The sequence below is a fragment of the Clavelina lepadiformis genome, chromosome 7 (genome assembly GCF_947623445.1).
Source record: "Clavelina lepadiformis chromosome 7, kaClaLepa1.1, whole genome shotgun sequence".
Taxonomy (NCBI): domain Eukaryota; kingdom Metazoa; phylum Chordata; class Ascidiacea; order Aplousobranchia; family Clavelinidae; genus Clavelina; species Clavelina lepadiformis.
Window position 1 is genome coordinate 4,555,601 of NC_135246.1, and position 22,649 is coordinate 4,578,249.

The 22,649-nt window shown below is 38.2% G+C and overlaps 1 protein-coding gene across 1 annotated transcript in view; it reads left to right on the forward strand.

Moving 5' to 3' along the window:
- Nucleotides 1–6,761, forward strand: part of LOC143464527 (DCC-interacting protein 13-alpha-like) — a 51,858-nt gene extending 45,097 nt beyond the window's left edge. The window contains exons 15-17 of the mRNA XM_076962332.1: nucleotides 1,768–1,917; nucleotides 5,427–5,612; nucleotides 6,425–6,761. Of these exons, the coding sequence (XP_076818447.1) occupies nucleotides 1,768–1,917; nucleotides 5,427–5,612; nucleotides 6,425–6,586 (498 nt within the window). The 3' untranslated portion in view covers nucleotides 6,587–6,761. The remainder of the gene's footprint in view (nucleotides 1–1,767; nucleotides 1,918–5,426; nucleotides 5,613–6,424) is intronic.
- Nucleotides 6,762–22,649: the final 15,888 nt, after the last annotated feature.

The window sequence follows — 22,649 nt, forward strand, 5'->3', positions numbered from 1 at the left end:
TACCCCGCTAAACCGACATTTTTGGACGAAATGAAGTGGTCCGGATTAACGAGGTCTCACTGTATACAAATACAAAAAATCTTTCTGATGTTTTCTGTAACTGTATCCTTAAAAACACACTTATGATTATTACAAAAGGCAGATACAGATGAAATCATTTAATCGCATAACACTGAAATGCATATATTGTATTACTGCATACAAATTTGAAGTCTCCAACCAAATCTTATTCAACATTAAGTACAAAAATTGATTAGAAACATACTGCTTAAAGCAGAAGTTCCATAATGGGAAGAATGACCACCCATGGGGGTGGTCATTGTACCTTCTAGCTTCTGTAAACCTAGACGTGGTAGATAACTGTGCACTACTAATTACACTATAGCTTTTGTCCTAACAGTAGCAATAGCACTAAAATCTGAAACAAAAACCTGTGTCTGAGACAAATAGCTGCAGAATGTCTGTGGAACATAACGCTTAACTATGAAATTACAGATACTCGCTGGCTAGGCCTACCGTAAAATTATTGGTAGTCTACAAGTAACTTCCTAAACACCGCAATCAACTAGATAATTTCTTGCTGCATCCTATCAATAACATTTTTTTTGTCTTCCGCAAAGTTTGTGGTGTCCAAAATTTATGATATTGTTATAAAGCGAAACGATATAAGCAGTGTGACGTCACTATAGGCAAAGGTCACACTGTCCAAATTACTTTCTAAGAAAGAAATATGAGAAAAATGGTGTTGTTTCCGAAAAATGCAGTCATATTAAACGGAAGGGTCGATTGACCTTTTGGTAATTCTCGTAGAAAAAAATTGTGGTAGTTCTAGGGTTAAGTGGTTGAAATAAAAACAAACACTATCCTTGGGCAGAAGTGCTCTTATAAAAATACTACAATTCTGCAACCACTTTTTTCATAAGAGTTTTGTTTTCTAATTCTACTCTTTTCTAATTCTATTTTTTTGGCTCAATTTGAGTTAACTTTGAGTTAATTTTTGACCTCTCATGGTAGAGATAAAAGGAATGCTATATTTGTATTTGTGTGAAGGTTTTGTTGATAGATATTGCTTGACATAATTGCAATGTTTTATACTGTTTGTTGTAATAACATTAATTAACTTTTCATTTCTTATATGTTTAGCATATTTGTAGGATGGTTCACCTTCCTCATATTGTTTGTTAGGCATATATCATTTTACTTCAAAAACAATAATTGTTGTTAGCTATAAATTGTCTAATATCCTGTTTCTTGTGTACAAGGGAATTATGTGGCAAATCTTTTCTTTACTTGTTGATACATTTTAAATTTCTATTTTTGGTATGTATAGAGTTGTATGTTTGTTATGCTCAAATTAAGACCGGTGAACAACAAAACACTCATTTATAATGACAGTTATGATGAAGGTGGAATTTAGATTGAAAGTGCACAGATGGTATTAATTTAGTAGACCTACCTTTTTTGTATTAAATAACTTACATAAATAAACTTAAATAAATAGCTAAAATCATAGTTATGTGCCATGTTTTATATTGCCATATGCTAAGGTTCGCAAATACAAAAAATCATCGCATTTTGCAAGTGTTTATTTCAACAACCTTGAAATTATTAACAACAATTTTTTAATGTCCATGGATTTATATTCGCCACAGTATTACATGCAAAAGACATTTTAGATCAGTCTGAGAACATTTTCAATGCTAATAGTTTACACTTTCCTAAACCTCAAATGTAGCAATTTTTAACATTTCATTAATTTTAATGCAGGTTGGTGGTGATTACGATTGGGACAGCAAAATATTAGATACAATATGGGAGGTGATGGCTGCACGTGCACTGCACAAATTCTTCCGAATGAATGAATTTCACTTGGTTATTTCAAATGCTTCACTACGTCTAGTTGATCCGACTAGTCAGGTATTTTTGTGTTGAAATATGCCATAACCATAGGTGGACAGTAGTGCACTACATTCCAGTTAATTTCTAGAACAAGGAAATTATCTTTTTTTAAGAAACTTTTCATAAAAAAATCTTATGTGCCTCGCACATTATCACGCCACCTTAATTGGTATCATGACCTCTTGACAAACTTCCATCGAAATCCCCTCGGGAACTTAAAAGAATTTGTGGCATGTTTGCATACTATTCCAAATGGATCTAGAATTTTTCTAGAAAAGCTGGCCCCCTTTTTAAGGCCATCGATTTTTCTTTGAACACTAAGGCATCAAATGCTTTTGCCGGGTTAAAAGAAAAAATTGTTAGAACTAGTCCTAGTAGTGTCTGTGAAGATCTGTTGATCTTCTTGGGTTGAGTGAGATGCGTCTGATTATGCTGCTGCAGCCAATTTGTCACAAGGAGGATGCTCAATGGCATTCATGTCTCGGACACTCAGTAAATGTGAATGACATTATCCTTCTATTGAGAAGGAAGCTACTGCTATCATAGAAGCGGTCCGTAATGGTATCACTACCTTAAAGGGAGAACTTTCACATTAGTAACAGACCAACGATCAGTTTCCTTTATGTTCAGTAAAATCAACAAAGGAAAAATCAAAAACAACAAAATACTGATGTGGTGTCTAGAAATGAGTCCTTTCCACTATGAAATTCGCCACAGACCAGGGAAGGAAAATGTTGTCCCAACGCCGTTTCACGAGTTTGTGTCATGGTGGATTGCCTGAAAGACTTGTCATCGCTTCATGATTCCCTCGGACATCTAGGCTATGCTCGACTCTATCATTTCATCCGTGTTCGAAACCTTCCATACACCAGCGAGGAAGCAAGAACCGCTTGTAAGTCCTGTCGTGTTTGCGCCGAGATTAAACCTCGCTTTTTTAAAAGACAGTCTTAAACACCCGTGAAAGCTACTCACCCATGGGAACATTTGACTACGGACTACACAAGACCCGTTAAGGGGACGAGACCTTATCTATTGGTAATTCTTGATGAATTTAGTTGTTATCTATTTGCTTATCTTATTCTAGTTGCAAGAAGATGTCTTCAGACACAGTTATCAATTGTCTCTGCAACCTTTTCTGCTAGTTTGGTTTTCCGGCATACATAAATAGTGATCGAGGATCCAGCTTCATGAGTCGGGAACTTAAAGATTTCTTCATGGCTCGGGTAATTGCAACGAGTTATTCTACTCTGTATCATCCTCAAGGGAACTCGCAATGTGAAAGAGCAAATCGAACAATTTAGAAAACCATAAAACTACTTTTATCCCCCTACAAAGTATCAGAAGAACATTGGGAACGTGTTATCCCTAAAGCCCTACATGGAATTAGGTCATTGTTGTATACGGCCACTAACGAAACTCCTCATGAAAAAATGTTTTCTTTTCCAAGACGAGCAACTCTGGGAAGCTAAATGCCTACGTGGTTACTGAATCAAGGAACCATACTGCTATATCAATTTGTGCAAAACAAAAGCACTCCTCTTTCGCTCAAGTTAAATATCCAAATGGAAGGGAGAATACGGTATCATATTCCGACCTTGCACCTTACCCAGTAGTAAACCCTGCTAACGATGAAATCGAGCAAGCCATTACGAATGTCCCACGTAGTGTTTTATTTTGTTTGTTTAACAATAGGCGCTGTATTATATTCTGGTCATGTTTAGTATACGCGATCCGGTTTTGATTACTTGCAAATTATGTAATTCGTAATTCAAAATATTCCTCTGAAGCTACTCCTTTTTTGCATTACATTGATAACGTATTCATGATCTGGCTACGATAAATAATTTTTGTCCAATTTTTGAAGGGACTTAACTGTAATCAATTTAGTAATCAATAGTTATTAGAATAGTCTAATACAGAAGTCCACTTCCTAGACATGCAGAATGAAAGAAAAAATTCATTACATCGTTATCCCACAGATTCTTATGCCTACCAACACACATTTCAATGCAACAACACTAACAACATTTATGTCATCTGCTGTTAACACCTGTTGCATGTTGCATGGCATGTTTGTTTTACATGACCGCAATTTTTGGGGTCTGCTCATCAGTAATATTTGTCATCAATTTTCAGTGGACATAGAAAACTCACATTAGAAAACTCACTCACACAACTCACTCAAGCAATCATCATGCTCGTGTCAATCATCAAAGTGCTTCCAAAGTAGTTGTCATTTGCCGTTGTAAGTGCTCCAGAGCAGAAGATATTCCTGAAGGAAGTCTGTTAAAACAAAAATCGTTCATAGGATGTCATAAATTTTGTCAGTATTTTGAAATCTTCCACAAGAAGTATCTGCCAAAACCCTGAGTTCATCAAGCTTAGTGAAGAATTTGGATACCACTAACTTTCGTGATAACACTCTGACGTTCCATCTTCTGGAGTTCTTTCTTCACCGCATGCTGTAAGGGGATCGGATCAGATTGCAGTATAGATTGGATTATGCGGCCATCTTGTTACTAGGAAAAGCTTGTAGTTCAAGAAACAAAGGACCACCTTTGACAAACCACCACCACCGCAGCTTTTTGATTTGTGGAGTGACTTCAATAATATGCTGTGTTTAACTGTGGCTGTTTTCAGGTCTTCATTTTGCATATATAACACCAAACATGTATATGTTTAGTACTTTAGTATCTATTATCAAAAGTGGAACTAGTCTAGAAATTTTATGGTACCTACCAAAACAAAAACCTTTACAAGTTTCCACACATTAAAGTGCGAACAGCCACATACCTACTTGTTGTTTGGTGACTTACCAGTACTGCCACCCTTTTACTGTGGTATATTTCTTTTGAAAATACATCCTTCTCCTGGCTTTATTCATAAATCATTACTGATGTAATTGCTAATGAATTGTAAAGATACATTGCCGAGGAAAGATCATCTGAAGAAGTTTTGGGCAACTACCAGTACCTCCCTTCCATCATGGCGCCATCCCTGCTTGTAACAAATTTATTCACTCAATGTTTGTATTTCTGCAATTATCATGTTATTTCTGATGATATGGTAACAAATTAATTCAATTTACGTTTTCCTTTGGAACTCAATCAAAACTTTTAAAAATCCATAAAATTTTGAAATTCGATTTAAGTTTGAATTTTGAAGTATGAAGGTATTTTAATCCAATTACAATTAGCTACAGAGTTCATGGTAAACGTTTGTCACAATTGTATTTGACTTGAACAAAACTTTTTTGGCAAATATTTGTAACAACAAGACCTCAAGACACTTAAGTTTATTTATTCTGAGCTTCATTGCACAAATTAAGCACCATGACTGATTCATATGCATATCGGTATACAACTGTGAATTCCGTGTTATGATGCATTGAATAATTTTTTGAATAATTTCGAGAGTACCTGATCTGTAATTGATTCACTCGTAGATTTGGTTTTTTGTGCTTAATGAATTCCATCATAAAAAAGTTGTATTATGAAATTTCATTTTGTTTCTGTATTCTCTTGTAGATGACAAAAGTAACATTTCCAATAAGCTGTGTCCTATGTACTAAAACACATGCCGACAACTGTCATTTGCTTGGCTTTATCGGGTCCGGTGGCAATGACCTTATGTGTTATGTTTTTGAAAGCAATGCAGATGGAAATGATGTGTGTTGTGCCATCAACACAGCTAATGCTATGGAGCAAAGCAAGGTTTGTTGATCAATTGCTAAAAGGCTATTTTCCACTTATATACCGTTTTGCCACATATTATTATACCACATACTTTCCACATATATACATATTTACGTTTTTTGCTGAAATGATCATTTTAATAATAGTAAACTTTTTTAATGCAAATTTGGTTTTGATTTGGGTTACTCGCACAATACATCTAAATTCCTTGGTTGTTCCAGTTTGCGAATCTATCCCTGTAAAGAAGCCCTATATGTCCTTGTAGGTTTATTTCACTTGTTTAATACTTAAGAGACAGAAGGAATGATAGCAAGTAGCGTGTATCGAATAAAGCTTAATAAATAAAATTGATGTAGTTTTTTACTGGTGTTTGTCTCTATTTTCTTACGGGTGTAATTGCGAACAGTATTACTGGGCTTTGCAAAGCGTTATGTAACAACTGCGGTTGTAGTTAATCTCCAGAAAAATCAAACAATTAAAAACCAAAGAAAGCATTTCTCAGGAGATTCACACAAAAAGCGTTGACATCAAGCTTTTAATACATAAAAATGATTGACATGTTTAACTGTGTAAAAACTTTTCTCTAGTCCAAGGTCAAACTATATAATATACCTAAAAATGTTTATGTTTTATTTTGGGTTGTGATTCCAACAATACAAAAGATAAACAATAGTTGGCCAATGGCTAGCTTTGCAAAAGTCAAAAAGAAAGCAAAGTTTACTTTTGTTAAATTAAATGAACTTAATTAATAATTACATTAAATTATTTTAAAATTAAATTAAGAATTGGACAAGTCCAATTAATTTAATACTTTCATTTCATTGTCTAAGGTTGAATATAAGGAAACTGAAAAACAACAACAGATCGAAACTGACCTAAAGGAGCAAAGCAGAATAATCGCAACAATGGCTGTCCAAGCTCAAGAACCGGAGACTCAGTATTTAGAAAATGATACAAGTGGACATGAAGCGAATGAAAACAAAAAGACTTAATCCTTTTTACAAAATATCAGTTGTATTCTAGCGTTTCATCTCTGCAAGCCTCTCATGTTTGTCAACTCAAATTTTTTTATTGCAGTTAAGCACTTAAATACAGTTGAAACATATGATTGGTTTCACTTCATTGGTTTCACGCATTTTAATATCAATAAAAGAAGATATATCGTCACCGGCAATAACTCCAAATTGGTTATAAAAAAAATTCTATCAAAGGAAGAAACGCTTGTATCTTTCTACTCAACTGATCTTAACTAAAGAAATAAAGGTTCTTTAAACATTAAAAGGGTTTAACAACTTAGAAACAACGGTGCAAACGAAGACTAGGTTAGGAACTTTGAAACAACGTAAATACAACCTGTGCACTTCGAAACAAAAGAATAGCCAAGAAAAAACAACTTGTCAATTAGCTAGTGCATTCTGTCCAAACGAGATTCATTAAGGAGGCGTGAAACACCAAAAAATGCTTCATTAAGAATAAACACCGCAGCAAGTCGTGGCGGGTGCATCGAGCGAAACAATGTTTTGATATATATGTAGCTAAAGCTTACACATTGACACATAGACAAATATCATCAGAGTTAAGGTTAAGAAGCGGGCATTTCCAATAAAGACTTATCAGCATAGATGTTGGAAAACAACCTGTGAGCTGTGACGGCTACGTCACGAACCATGGGTTGTTTTATGAATGCTGAACTAAGATTTTCGGGTCTTGTGACACAATTGCTGATCAAACTGAAATTCTTGTTAATGACTTTCAGATAAATTACACAACCTTGAGCCGGTGTAACTGCTATATATAGTTGTATACTGATTTAATGTTTGCAATCTTTCTTTTCCCCCACTTTCACTTGTTACTACCAGGGCTTCGGAGCAGGCGTAAATTTTAAATTGCTCCGGCTCCAGCTCCGGAGCTCTCTTTTATCATAAATTAGCTCCAGCTCCGGAGCTCATTGATACCACTGCTCCGGCTCCAGCTCCGGCTCCATTACGTCACAAACTGAGGTTTAAGGATGAAGGCTCAATTTGAAATATCTATCTCAATCGGTCAGTCAGTAGTCAGTACCATCGGTTGCAGATATGAACATGTGACTGCTCTGCTGTCAAATCCCCAGTAATTCTTAATTTTGTGAAGGGTTGCTCTTAAATTATGTGAATTCAGCCAATAATACTAGACTAGTAGCATAGCATCTTATGAAATACATCGGAGCCGGAGCTATGCTTCAAACAACTGGCTCCAGCTCCTGCTCCGGCTCCATTTGAATTTCACGAAGAGCTCCAGCTCCAGCTCCGGTGAAAATGCACGGCTCCGGGGCTCCGGCTCCAAAGCCCTGGTTACTACTGCAAAATGTAACATGCAGTAAGCTTTGCCCAAAAGTGTAAGCTTTTGCACCTGAGAATAAATAAATAAAAATTGGAATTTTATCATTTAATAATATGCATAGATAGAATTTAAGCTTCAAACAGCAATAGTCACGCCGTTTGAGGAATGGGAACTCATACCATCGTAGCAGAAGCAAAACAAATTATTATATCAATCAGATCATCAATTGTACCTCGCTGATATTGTAACAACAGCCGCCAGTGAAGCTTGTGTTCGTGAAAAAGGTGTTTGTAGTGTAATACTTCACATAAGTAATGCAACAACGAGCCCTTATTTATCACAGAACGTACTAAAAGGAGTGTTTATACGAAGTTATCAAGCTTCCAATTATCAATCGGCTGTTGAAATATTTATCAAAAACTAATTTCATGAACTTCAATGAAAAACTAGAAAACACATTTGCAAGAAATAATGCATTGGTATTAAAAAATACCACCCAGACCGCTGCAGAATAAAGAGGTAAAGCTTCTCTAAACGATTAGAAAAGTTTAACATGTAAAGAAACAAGTGTACAACTGATAAACTGTAGCATTTGCAGTGATATACCAAATTACAAGTTGTGCATATTATTGAGAAGTTTGTAGGCTACTGTGTTTGGTTAGTCGCCTCATTTTAATATTTAATTCCTAAAAACGTAAATAATTGCCGGATTTCAATCAGTAGGCCTAGATGGCTTTGAGAAGTGCTTTTCAAATTCTTGTAGTACAATTAGAATGTTACGTTCTTGTTTGTGATATCTGATTGTTGGTGGTTACAAAGGAGACGTTTAACGTGTGGCCCACTCCGGTTGCGTATAGCATATGGTTACGGGAAAAGGACTTCATGAAGGTTATGCTGGCTGAAAGAGATAGCAAGTGATAGCATAAGCAAAGAAGTCGAAAGTAAAATAGGCAAAAGGAGCTCAAAAAGAACGATTACAGCCTTAGGGTTGCGGAGGTCGCTGCTTGATTTAACTTGCTATTCGGTCTTAATTTACCTGCCGAATTAATGATCTGACTCCGTGGTTGCGTGCGGTTAGAAATCTCTAACCTTAACGTGTTACTACTGTTATTAACCGAAAGCTTATTCAAATAGAAACAGTTTATTAGAAAACAATCCTTTATTGTAGGAACTGTAAAGGTTCTGATTATGATACGTTTACAACTTAACATTCATCGTTTAGCACAAGTCCAACAAATTACATTTTAACACGACTGACGTAGTACGTTCGTACGATTCAATATCTCTGACTGAGCGCTTACATGCACAAAAGTTTAAGCTTATAACAGCGTAGAGCGCTTGTGAACGGAAATATTCAACACCAAAATACACGAACATTTCAACGCGCAAACGATAAGCACAAAGCGTTGGTAAATGGGAATTATTTACAGTTGCAACTCGGATGCTATGAAATCACCTGGTAACGTACTAAACGGCGCTTTCACATAAAGTTATTTAGTGCAAGTTTCCAATGTTGCATAATGATTGCAGTTTGTAAATGATGCGATTGCAGACGAATTGCATCTGCATTGCAAATATTAAAAGCTAGCTGTTGGTTTATCAATGAACAATGTTTAACTGGCGTATATGTTTCCACAATTGATATAATGGCACTGGGTGTGGCCCCAAGCCACCACATTCCTCCCCCGCTACGGAAGGCAAAAAATTGGCAATTAAAAATAACATCCTGGTTACGTGGGTAGCACAAAACTAACACAATGATTATGTACAGGTAACAGCGTAATTACAGTTTTGCAGTTTGCCGATTTGCAACCACCTGCTACCAGTTGGTGGGTGTCTCACACATCAATCGGTGTTTCAGAAAACTTTTGAACTGTTCGTAAGCCTGGGGTCCAAGTGGCGTTGTGTTTCTCAGGTGGAGGAAAAACCGCAGCAAGTCGGTTGCCTGGACAGCAGCTGTGGCTCCTATCATTGTGAAGATTTTGGTCTCACAACTAATCTGTGGAACGAGGTCGAACATTGCTTCCAGTCGCTGGAACCATATCTCCAGGTCCTCTGCCGAAGTGGTTGGTGGTGATGAAAATGCTAGGACCTTTGCTGTAATGTCGGTTAATTGTGAAGTGTCTGGTGCCAATATCTCATAATATTTGTAAATCGGATGAAGTACTGTTTGTTTCAAAAACGCCATCTCCCGCCGCCCGGGCAGGGGGTAATCCGAGCCTTGTTCTCCCGGTCTGCTGTTCGACGGTTGTGGAGCGGAAGCCTGCTGTTCATCCGGTGAGTCTGGTGAATCAGGAATCGGTGGGTCTGGCATTGCGAGGTTGAAAAACGCACGCGCCGGCCAAGGAGAAACCGGCGCATCCGACGTTGTACTGTCCATTAGTACGTCAGGTATTGGTTCCGGAAACTTCGACATGTTGGAATTTGTTTGTCAGCAGTGGTAATGACGGCAAAATCTGTATAGAAACTAGAGGGTTGAGCGTAATTATTTGAACAACTCAGGTCATGCGTAGGAAGGAGGGCATGCTATCCGACAAAAATGGTAAAGATACACTTGCAAGACAAGGCGACGTTATTAAGGAAAATGTTAGTAATTAGTTGGCATGCGATACGCAAGATATACACAAGAAATTTGTCGGTCGACAACGACAAAGGGGAAATGGCAAAAGGTTACATGCATACGACATTCGGGGCCCCGAAAAAAAACGCGTTGATACAGGTAATGCAACTTAAAGTGTGTTTGTGTCCGCGAACTCATCACGGGACGACGCAGCGGGCGGCGCGTCATCGGAAGATCGAGAAGAGGACGGTTGGTTACGAGAACGTCGAAGCAAGGGCAACGGATGAGTTTGTTGTGGAGGTGCATCTCGATGGCTGCGTCCAGCGCGAATCCGGGATACAAGAGATCTGGCATACCGCAAATGCTGCGGAGATGATCGGATAAACCCGATGGTATGACAGAAGGCCCACCTCATGGCAAGTAGCTGGAGGATGAAGATAAGGGCTGAGAGGAATGGATTCGTAATCTGTGACAATGCAAGCAGTAGTGTTTGTTTTGCGGCGTGCGCGAACGTGTCTGCGACGTAGGATCCGTTGATCATCGTTTCATCAGTAGTAGTAAGACTTGTTATGACATTTCGCATTTTCTCCTTAAGCAGGTTGGCTTCAGACATAGAGCTGAGCAGCGATTGAAAGTCAGTGAACGAGTAGGAGTCAGGTAGCTCGTTGAGAATCTCCTCGTAGTCGGGAGCATTGTAGTTGATGTGTATAGTCGACAAAGGTAAGTTGAGTTGGTGCACCTGCACATGTTCGTGGGATAAGGTGTAGTTGTGATAAAGGACAGTGTCCCCATGAACTCGGAAGACAAAACTTCTAGCTGGTCGATACGATTCCAGCAGATGAACTCCCGGTAAGACAATGTTGTCTGAAATGAGTTGGCCGTATTGACTGTGGCCGTTTTGATCGCGATAGAGGATGAGAGGGCGTTGACTGAACGCGTTGCGGTACGCAAGTGACGGTAAGACAGTACCGTTGATAGAGTGACATGTTGCTCTGGACATAAAATCTCCAAGGTTGGAACCCATGGCTTGATGTCCAAGAGTGGAAGACAGTATCTCAGTAGGGAAAATCTTCCCAACTGCTTTGTAGAGTGTGCCAATCAGCTTCGTGAGTTGACAATGTAGGAACTTGTTGTCTTCGTTGAAAGTAGTGGGAACTTCGGAAATGAGATCGTCCTGTTGCCCGTCAAAGGTTGCCAGAAGTCTCGAGAATTCCGAGTGTGGCGTATGATCCGATACACGCCTTGTCAGACTAGGGCGAAAAAGAGCGAGTCTGTCGAGCTCTGTACATTGTTGGTAGCGAAAGATAAAGTTGTTGTTGTCGCAGTGAATATTTCTTCCATTGCAGCTTTTCGCACGTGCGGAACACTTTCTCCAGTGATGTACGGAGATTCCCAGGTCAGGTAAGGAAACTCTATACAAGGACGTGGAGTTGTAATGAAGTAGCATCTTATGTGATCCAAGCGGCTTGGTAGGTGGGCAGTTGATACGCGCGGGTACTCGCCATATAAACATACGATTGCCCGTTAGGCAATATCCACGCTCAATTGAGCACGAAGCAAGCGATCCCAGCGACGACGTCATTGTGTCTGTGACGTAGTCGCAGGAGATTGTTATTTGATACAGGAAGTCGTTGGTTACAGTCCCTGACTCTGAAGTCGGCCAGACATACTTGTAATGAACGGCATTCCGTGTTGAGTACGCTGCAGGATCAGATTGAATGAGTGGGCCATTCGATGAGACCTTGGTTTCATTCCAAGACGTACACTTCTGATTGTAAGGTGGGTGAGCGTCAATGGTATTGGCCGATTTTTGGTAACTCCCAAAAAAGAAGTACATGGTGCTCCAGGCCGTAATCTGTGAAGTACAAACTGTTGCCGGAATCTTCTGGAGATGCAGATCTGGAGCAAACACTGTAGCCGAGCAGTTGTGTATGGTGAAGGGTGTCTGCTTTTGGCAATGCATGTCGTCATCGAAGGTATACAACCCAAGTGAGTGCGAACGTTGGCATAATAGAAATTCCTGGTCCGCTTGTTGGAAGTTCCTCTGTTCGGCTGATGAGAACATGCAGAGGCACGAAAGCATTAAGCAAATGAACATGTTGCTTTTATAATTCGCAAAACGTTTCGGTGGAATGATTTTACGACCAGTTCGAGACGTCTTTATAACCGCAGGAGGTTTTATTGGAGGAGGTTTCGTTGGCTCCGGGGCGGTGACAGTTGGTGGTACCGTTTCTTGTCTCGCAGAGGTGGAGGGCAATGGCTGCGGAGCAGGATCTTGTGTCTGCAAGGAAAAATTCCGTTGTTGATGCGAAGTTGTTGGTGCTAAAGGGGCCTCAATCTCGATAGTGTAGCTAGGCTTTAAACGGTCGAGGGAGACGCGGTCCGGTTTCCCTTGTCGAGAAATAACAAAATACTTTTCGTATCTTTCCAATACTGGAAAGGGGCCAACGTAAGGGCGTTCCAACGCTCTTTTGACATGGTCACAGCGCACATATACGCGGTCACAATGTTTCAAATCCGGATGAACATAGGACTGCGTGAATTTCGTATGCGGGGTTGTTGGCGTAAACTGCAGGTCGTTGATGAAGTCTCGATATGCACCAAGGTAGCTGGATGTAGGAACTGCAGAGGCAAGCTTAGAGTCTGAAAAGAAACCACCTGGAAGACGTAAGGTGTGTCCAAAAGTTAACTCAGCTGGTGTACATTTCAGGTCCTGCAGATAGCGATTTCGCAGAGCCAGAACAATAAAACCCAGTTTGTGAAACCAACGCTCTGGTTCGTCGGAACACTTGATGGCGCGCTTGATCTCCGCATTTGCACGTTCCGTGATTCCATTGGACTGGGGATGGTAAGAAGTTGTTAGATTGTGTTGAATACCTAGAGATCGCATAATTTCCGCCCAAGCGGAACTTGTGAAACATTGTCCACGGTCACTTGTGAGGATGACTGGAACGCCGACCAAGGAACACCAGTGATTTACAAAGTACGCGGCGACGGTTTCTGTGGTGGCATCCGGGATTGGTATGGCTTGAACGAAACGAGTATATCTGTCAATACACGTAAGGATGTATTTATAGCCGTGTGAGGTTGGAAGTGGTCCAATCAAGTCAATTGCTACATCCGAAAATCGACCATCCGGAATCTTAAATGTCCCTGGTGCGGTTTTGGTGTGATGGAAAATTTTTCCTTCTTGACAGTTTGGGCATTGTTGGACCCAGGTCGCGATCTGTTTACACATTCCTGTCCAGATAAATCGTTCCTTGATGAGCTTGATGGTGGCTTTCTTTCCAGGGTGCGATAAATTGTGTAGGTGCAAAAATACTTGGCGCTGGAAGGACGACGGGACTAGTACCCGCTCTGCATCGGCGGATACGTCACAAAGAATCGTTACGTCGTTATTGGGCAGCTTGCAGTCTTGAAGCTTGAGTGCTGTTGTCGCGGCGCGTAGTTTTTGAATGGCAGGATCTGTGGTTTGGGCTTCCGCTATTTTCTCATATTCCAAAGGCGGCGGAAAACTGGAAATAGCATTAATGTTGGGTGTTCCATTATGAGACCTTGACAAAAGATCCGCCACCACGTTATCAGAACCTTTTATGTGCTCCACGGTTGTCGTATATTCTGTAATGAACAGCAATTGTCGGAATTGTCTTGGTGAGTAATGTTCGGAGTGCTTTCCGAGACTCGAAACCAGCGGTAGATGGTCAGTACGTAAGGTGAATTGACGGCCTGTCAAGAAGTAACGAAAATGTCGAATTGACTTGTAAGCGGCCAACAGTTCTCGGTCGAAACAACTGTATTTCCGTTGAGTTGCAGTCAGCTGTCTTGAAAAGAATGCTAACGGGACGAGTTGGTTTCCTTGTTGTTGCTCCAATGTTGCTCCAATACCGGTCAATGAAGCGTCCACTGTTAAATAAGTTGGGGCGTGAAGTTTTGGAAAAGCCGATGTGCTAGCATTTGCGATAGCTTGTTTGCTGTCGGCGAACGCGCGTTCTACTTCCGCATTCCATTGTAAAGGGGCGCGTTTGTTTCGATTGCCTGGAACTAGCTTGTACAACGGCTGTAGCATGGTGGAGCAATGCTTCAGGAAACGAAAATAGTAGCAATAAACGCCCAAGTAACTTTTCAGCTGTTTGCAGGTTTTCGGCTGAGGGTAGTCGATGATGGCTTGCACTTTTGCTTGAGTGGGTCGTATACCCTCAGCGCTTATGTGATGTCCTAGGTATTCCAGAGCCTGGAGGTTGAATTCACATTTGCCGAAATTCAACGTTAAGCCGAATTCATCAAGCCGTTGAAAAAGCATCTTAAGGTGTTCAAGATGTTCTGACAAATTACTACTTCCAATGATGATATCATCGAGGTAAGCAAAGATTCCCAGGTGCTGAAGAGGACGTACTACTTCCCCTATGAGTCTGGAAAACGTCCGTGGCGCGCCCGATAATCCAAACGGAAGTCTTGTATATTCAAATTGTCCAAGGGGGCAAACGAATGCCGTCTTATGAACGTCTTCAGGAGCCACCGGGACTTGGTGATAGGCTTGTTGGAGATCTAACTTGGAGAAGACAGTCTTACCATATAAGACGTCTGCAAAGCTGTGTAGGAACGGAAGAGGGTAACAGCTGTCGGTTGTTTGTTTATTGACCGATTTGTAATCAATTACAAGACGATACTTGTTGCCTGACGAGCCTTTAGGAACTAGTAACGCTGGGCTCCCGTAAGGTGAATCACTGTAGCGGATGATTTCCCGTTCTAGCAAGCTGTCAATTTCTTTCTTCAAGATTTCCATTGTTTCTGGACTATAACGACGCGGGCGTGAACGTACAGGGGGACCTGTGGTATGGATATGGTGAACGATAGAATGTTTCACCGGTTTAACAGCAGCTGACAGGGGTTGTAGCAGGTCCGGAAATTGATGTAACAGATGTCCCACCGGATCTATCTGACTGAGAATGGATATTTGATGAATGTCATACGCCTCTGGCTCTAGCGTATATTGTTGTTGGTTGGGAACATCTATGAGCTGCTTCGCTTTAAGGTCCAAGACAAAGTTGTAACTGGTGAGAAAATCCAACCCCAGGATGCAAAACGGTGTGTCCGCCAGTACAAACTCAAAGGGATAAGAAAAGCGAGGATGCAGAGAAACATTAAGCTGTTTAATGCCATACGTAGTAATGAGCGTTTTGTTGGCTGCAAACAGCGGCTCTTTTGCTTCTCGATTAATTTTGTCAGCTGCGCTGGCCGATAGCAGCGAATTCGAAGCCGCGCTATCAACATAAAAATGAATGTCATTGCAGTAATCATATAGAGTCAACAAAGGGCAGCCTCTTGTAGTAGCTATTGCGGTCGACGGGGCTGGGCGTTCTATTGTTGATGCGTCGGCCGCCAAGCGTTTTTTGACGCTTGTGATTGTTTTTTCCACATATAGCATGACGGGTGACAGCAGCGCGCATCTCTTCCAAAGCGCGCGTGATAATAACATAAGCCGTCAGAGTCACGGGAAGCACCAGGGTAATTACCCGGGGAAGCACCATCGTAACTGTTGCGTTGGTATTCTCGTTTCGGAAAGGTGGCAGGCGAATTTGCAAACCTGCCGTTGCGTCTGTTGGTGAAAGCAGGACCGCGTTGTCGTTGGTCCTCTCTATCACAGACATTGTAGTTGTCTGATTTGTGAGACCGTCCATTGTGTGCGTGTGCCGATCGTTGTTGCCACGTTGCGTTTGATGTTTTGCGATGGTTTGCTGCATTTTCGTTGGCGTAGTAAGGATCCCTTGGTCCGTGGTTCTTTGCTGCCTGTTGTTGTCCATCTGTATTAGTGATAGCAAGCGAAAGGTTGTTCCGTGACGTTTGTGGTTGTTTAAGCAACAATACCTCGTGCTCTTTATTCGCGAGACTTTGTAGACTTTCATGTTCCACGCTGGCTAGCGCAATTGCGACATCTGGCGGTAACGCTTTGAGAAATTTAGCACGAATCAGTTTAACAACGGGCGGAGTGAGATTCTCTTGACCGACTACACTCATCAATTCCCGCATTAAATGCTTGGGTGACTGACCATGCAGCGTGAGGTCAGCCAACAAAAAATCCAAATGATCCTCACGTTTATCAAAGTTCCACAAAATTTCGTTGATCAAGGTGTCGTAACAGTCCTGGGCCGACGCAGAAGGCAAACGAAGTAACGCTAGGTCTGTAGCCGGTATTGCTTCTACTGCTAGCAAGTAACGGTTTGTTTGCGAAGCGATGCGATACAGCGAAAATTTGTGCTCCAAGTGGGAGATCCATGCTTCAGGATTGAATTTCCAAAAGGTAGGAAGCTTGACGTGGGAAAACAAATCGTTCCTCGAAGTAGTGTCCTGCGTCCGCGCAATTATTCCTTCTTTCTTGTCAGCCCCAAGACCAGAGGATCCGGCTTCCCCGTTGCTGGAGGGTTCTGCCGATGGTTCATCGTTTTCGCCTGACATGGTCGTTCCCTGAAATGACTGTTCGGGCCGTGGGGTTGCTCGTGTGCTAATTTGGTACTCTGGCTTAGCTTTGCCTGGTACCGAAGTCACTTTCCGTGATGTCGGCAGCGGTTTTGGCATTTATCAGAACCGATAAAAATTCGCCGACCCCCCGCAAAAACGTTGGGCACAAAAGATCCCGAAAAAAATTTTTTACGACAAAACTTTTATTGCATATTATAGCGCGGTGTAAACGATAACCTAAGCGAAGTGAGCATGCATTACAAACTGTTGTGCATGCATTGTAATTAGGGTTGCAGCTATTTTTTAAAAGGAACATGCAAAATCCACTTACCAGTGAAGAACGGGGCTGTAGGGATTGAGACACGTCGTGATCACGTCGGTGGTCACCAAAATGCGGAGGTCGCTGCTTGATTTAACTTGCTATTCGGTCTTAATTTACCTGCCGAATTAATGATCTGACTCCGTGGTTGCGTGCGGTTAGAAATCTCTAACCTTAACGTGTTACTACTGTTATTAACCGAAAGCTTATTCAAATAGAAACAGTTTATTAGAAAACAATCCTTTATTGTAGGAACTGTACAGGTTCTGATTATGATACGTTTACAACTTAACATTCATCGTTTAGCACAAGTCCAACAAATTACATTTTAACACGACTGACGTAGTACGTTCGTACGATTCAATATCTCTGACTGAGCGCTTACATGCACAAAAGTTTAAGCTTATAACAGCGTAGAGCGCTTGTGAACGGAAATATTCAACACCAAAATACACGAACATTTCAACGCGCAAACGATAAGCACAAAGCGTTGGTAAATGGGAATTATTTACAGTTGCAACTCGGATACTATGAAATCACCTGGTAACGTACTAAACGGCGCTTTCACATAAAGTTATTTAGTGCAAGTTTCCAATGTTGCATAATGATTGCAGTTTGTAAATGATGCGATTGCAGACGAATTGCATCTGCATTGCAAATATTAAAAGCTAGCTGTTGGTTTATCAATGAACAATGTTTAACTGGCGTATATGTTTCCACAATTGATATAATGGCACTGGGTGTGGCCCCAAGTCACCACAGGGTCTTTTGTCACCCACAAAAATTAATATAGCTTACGCTAGCGAAGAATTGGCAACAAAAGGCAAGTCAACTTAAACAAAACTTAAACACTTTTGAAAAGTTATAAAGCTACAAAGAAACAACTTGTAAATTGTTTGATGCATTCTGTTCACTTTACGGTCATTAATGAAGTAAGGATCCGTTCGTAAAACGTTCAAAAGGTATGACAAGGTAGAAACAAGTGTACCCCTGCTTACCAATCAAAGTATTGTCCATGGAACTTCAAAACAACTTAAACGATTTTGAATAGTTAAAAAGCTACATTCAAGCAACTTTTGACCTATCAACTTCATCCTGTTCAACTGACGTTCATAAAAAAGGCAAGCATCTCAAAAATATTAGGAAAGTTTATCAAGTATGGAACAAGAATATCACTACCAAAAAATCAAAAGTTTTGCTACGAACTTGAAATAAACATCATAGGGCGCTTTAAAAGAGTTAAAAAAATAGCAACAAAGTTCTTGTGAATTATTTGATGGATTCTGTTCAAGTGACTCTCATTAAAAAAGAAAACCCCCTTAAAACGTAAAGAAATGTCTAGAAAGAAAGAAAAAAAGAAAACAATTGGTAAAAAAAGAAAGAAATTGCTTGGAACTGCAAAACAACATAAAGATAATTTTGAAAATTACAAAAGTTAAATAGCCACAAGAAAGACACTTGTAGACCAATCAGTACATTCTCTTCACCAAACATTTATTCAAGAAACAAACATTCTGTAATGGATTACAAAAGTTAAAAAAATAAGCCGAAGTCAAACCGTTAATCAATATCATGTTAGTCTGTTAACGTTAAAAGAACTTAATTACAGCATAACCACATTACAACAGACAAAAAGATAAAAAAAGAAACTTGATTAAAAAAAAGAGCACAACACTTAAATAATCAAAGGTTTGTCTTTTATCATTAAAAGAACTTAACTACAACATATGCTCTATACAACACTTATATAGGTACTAAAACAACCCTTCTAAACTAAGTTGTGCGAAATGTTTAATTCAGAGTCCCAAAACTTTTAAAATTTTTTTTTTAAAACGTTAGGACTTTTTGCAATGTGAATTAAACATTTTGTACCATATAGTTCACAAGGCACTTTTTAGGACCAATACATCTAATGTATAGTGCAAATTTTCTAGTTAAGTTCTTTTAACGATAACAGACAAACCTTTTATTGGTTAACTGTTATACTTTTATTATTTACTTTTTACACTCTAATAAACATTTTGAGACTCGTTAGAAATTTTTGCAATGTGAATTAAACATTTTGCACCATTTAGTTCACAAGGCACTTTTTAGGATCTATGTAACTAATGTATAGTGCAAATGTTTTAGTTAAGTTCTGTTAACGATAGCAGACAAAACTTTTATTGGTTAACTGTTATACTTCTATTATTTACTTATTAGACTCTAATAAACATTTTGAGACATGTTAGAAATTTTTGCAATGAGAATTAAACATTTTGCATCATATAGTTCACAAGGCACTTTTTAGGATCTGTATAACTAATGTATAGTGCAAATGTTTTAGTTAAGTTCTTTTAACGATAATAGACAAAAAGTTTATTGGTTAACTGTTATAATTTTATTATTAACTTATTAGACTCTAATAAAAATTTTGAGACCCGTTAGAAACTTTTGCAATGTGAATTAAACATTTTGTACCATATAGTTCACAAGGCACTTTTTAGGACCAATACATCTAATGTATAGTGCAAATTTTCTAGTTAAGTTCTTTTAACGATAACAGACAAACCTTTTATTGGTTAACTGTTATACTTTTATTATTTACTTTTTACACTCTAATAAAAATTTTGAGACTCGTTAGAACGTTTTGCAATGTGAATTAAACATTTTGCACCATTTAGTTCACAAGGCACTTTTTAGGATCTATATAACTAATGTATAGTTGCAAATGATTTCGTTAAGTTCTTTTAACGATAACCGACAAACCTTTTATTAGTTAACTGTTATACTTTTATTATTTACTTAATAGACTCTAATAAACATTTTGAGAACCGTTAGAACTTTTTGCAATGCGAATTAAACATTTTGCACCATATTGTTCACAAGGAACTTTTTAGGATCTATGTAACTAATGTATAGTGCAAATGTTTTAGTTAAGTTCTGTTAACGGTAGCAGACAAAAAGTTTATTGGTTAACTGTTATACTTTTATTATTTACTTATTAGACTCTAATAAACATTTTGAGACTCGTTAGAAAATTTTGCAATGTGAATTAAACATTTTGCACCATATAGTTCACAAGGCACTTTTTAGGACCTATATAACTAATGTATAGTGCAAATGTTTTTGTTAAGTTCTTTTAACGAGAACAGACAAACCTTTTATTGGTTAAATGGTATACTTTTTTTATTTACTTATTAGACTCTAATAAACATTTTGAGACCCGTTACAACTTTTTGCCATGTGAATTAAACATTTGGCACCGTATAGTTGACATGGCACTTTTTAGGACCTATATAACTAATGTATAGTGCAAATGTTTTAGTTAAGTTGTTTTAACGAGAACAGACAAACCTTTCATTGGTTAACTGTTATACTTTTATTTTTTACTTATTAGACTCTAATAACCATTTTGAGACCCGTTAGGACTTTTTTCAATGCGAATTAAACATTTTGCACCATATAGTTCACAAGGCACTTTTTTGGACCAATATATTTCATGTATAGTGCAAATGTTTTAGTGAAGTTCTTTTAACGATAACAGACAAACCTTTTATTGGTTAACTGTTATACTTCTATTATTTACTTATTAGACTCTAATCAACATCTTGAGACCCGTTAAAACTTTTTGCAACGCGAATTAAACATTTTGCACCATATAGTTCAAAAGGCACTTTTTAGGACTTATATAACTAATGTATAGTGCAAATGTTTTAGTTAAGTTCTGTTAACGGTAACAGACAAACCTTTTATTGGTTAACTGTTATACTTTTATTATTTACTTATTAGACTCTAATAAACATTTTCAGACTCGTTAGAAATTTTTGCAATGTGAATTAAACATTTTGCACCATATAGTTCACAAGGCACTTTTTAGGACCTATATAACTAATGTATGGTGCAAATGTTGTAGTTAAGTTCTGTTATCGGTAACAGACAAACCTTTTATTGGTTAACTGTTATACTTTTATTATTTACTTATTAGACTCTAATAAACATTTTCAGACTCGTTAGAAATTTTTGCAATGTGAATTAAACATTTTGCACCATATAGTTCACAAGGCACTTTTTAGGACCTATATAACTAATGTATAGTGCAAATGTTGTAGTTAAGTTCTGTTAACGGTAACAGACAAACCTTTTATTGGTTAACTGTTATACTTTTATTATTTACTTATTAGACTCTAATAAATATTTTGAGACCCGTTAGAAATTTTTGCAATGTGAATTAAACATTTTGCACCATATAGTTCACAAGGCACTTTTTGGGACCTATATAACTAATGTATAGTGCAAATGTTGTAGTTAAGTTCTTTTAACGATAACAGATAAACCTTTTATTGGTTAACTGTTATACTTTTGTTATTTACTTATTAGACTCTATTAAACATTTTGAGACCGGTCAGAAATTTTTGCAATGTGAATTATCTCTTTTGCACCATATAGTTCACAAGGCACTTTTTAGGACCTATATAACTAATGTATAGTGCAAATGTTCTAGTTAAGTTCTTTTAACGATAACAGACAAACCTTTTATTGGTTAACTGTTATACTTTTATTATTTACTTATTAGACTCTAATAAACATTTTAAAAACCGTTATACCTTTTTGCAATGTGAATTAAAAATTTGGCACCGTATAATTGACAAGGCACTTTTTAGGATCTATATAACTAATGTATAGTGCAAATGTTTTAGTTAAGTTCTTTTAACGATAACAGACAAAATTTTTATTGTTTAACTGTTATACTTTCATTATTTACTTATTAGACTCTATTAAACATTTTGAGAGCAGTTAGGACATTTTGCAATGTGAATTAAACATTTTGCACCATATAGTTCACAAGGCACTTTTTAGGACCTATATAACTATTGTAAAGTCCAAATGTTTTAGTTAAGTTCTGTTAACCATACAGACAAACATTTTATTGGTTAACTGTTATACTTTTAATATTTACTTATTAGACTCTATTAAACATTTTGAGACCCGTTATAACTTTTTGCAATGTGAATTATCTTTTTTGCACCATATAGTTCACAAGGCACTTTTTAGGAACAATATAACTAATGTATAGTGCAAATGTTTTAGTTAAGTTCTTTTAACGAGAACAGACCAACCTTTTATTGGTTAACTGTTATACTTTTGTTATTTACTTATTAGACTCTATTAAACATTTTGAGACCGGTCTGAAATTTTTGCAATGTGAATTATCTCTTTTGCACCATATAGTTCACAAGGCACTTTTTAGGACCTATATAACTAATGTATACTGCAAATGTTTTAGTTAAGTTCTTTTAACGAGAACAGACCAACCTTTTATTGGTTAACTGTTATACTTTTATTATTTACTTATTAGACTCTATTAAACATTTTGAGACTCGTTAGAACGTTTTGCAATGTGAATTATCTCTTTTGCACC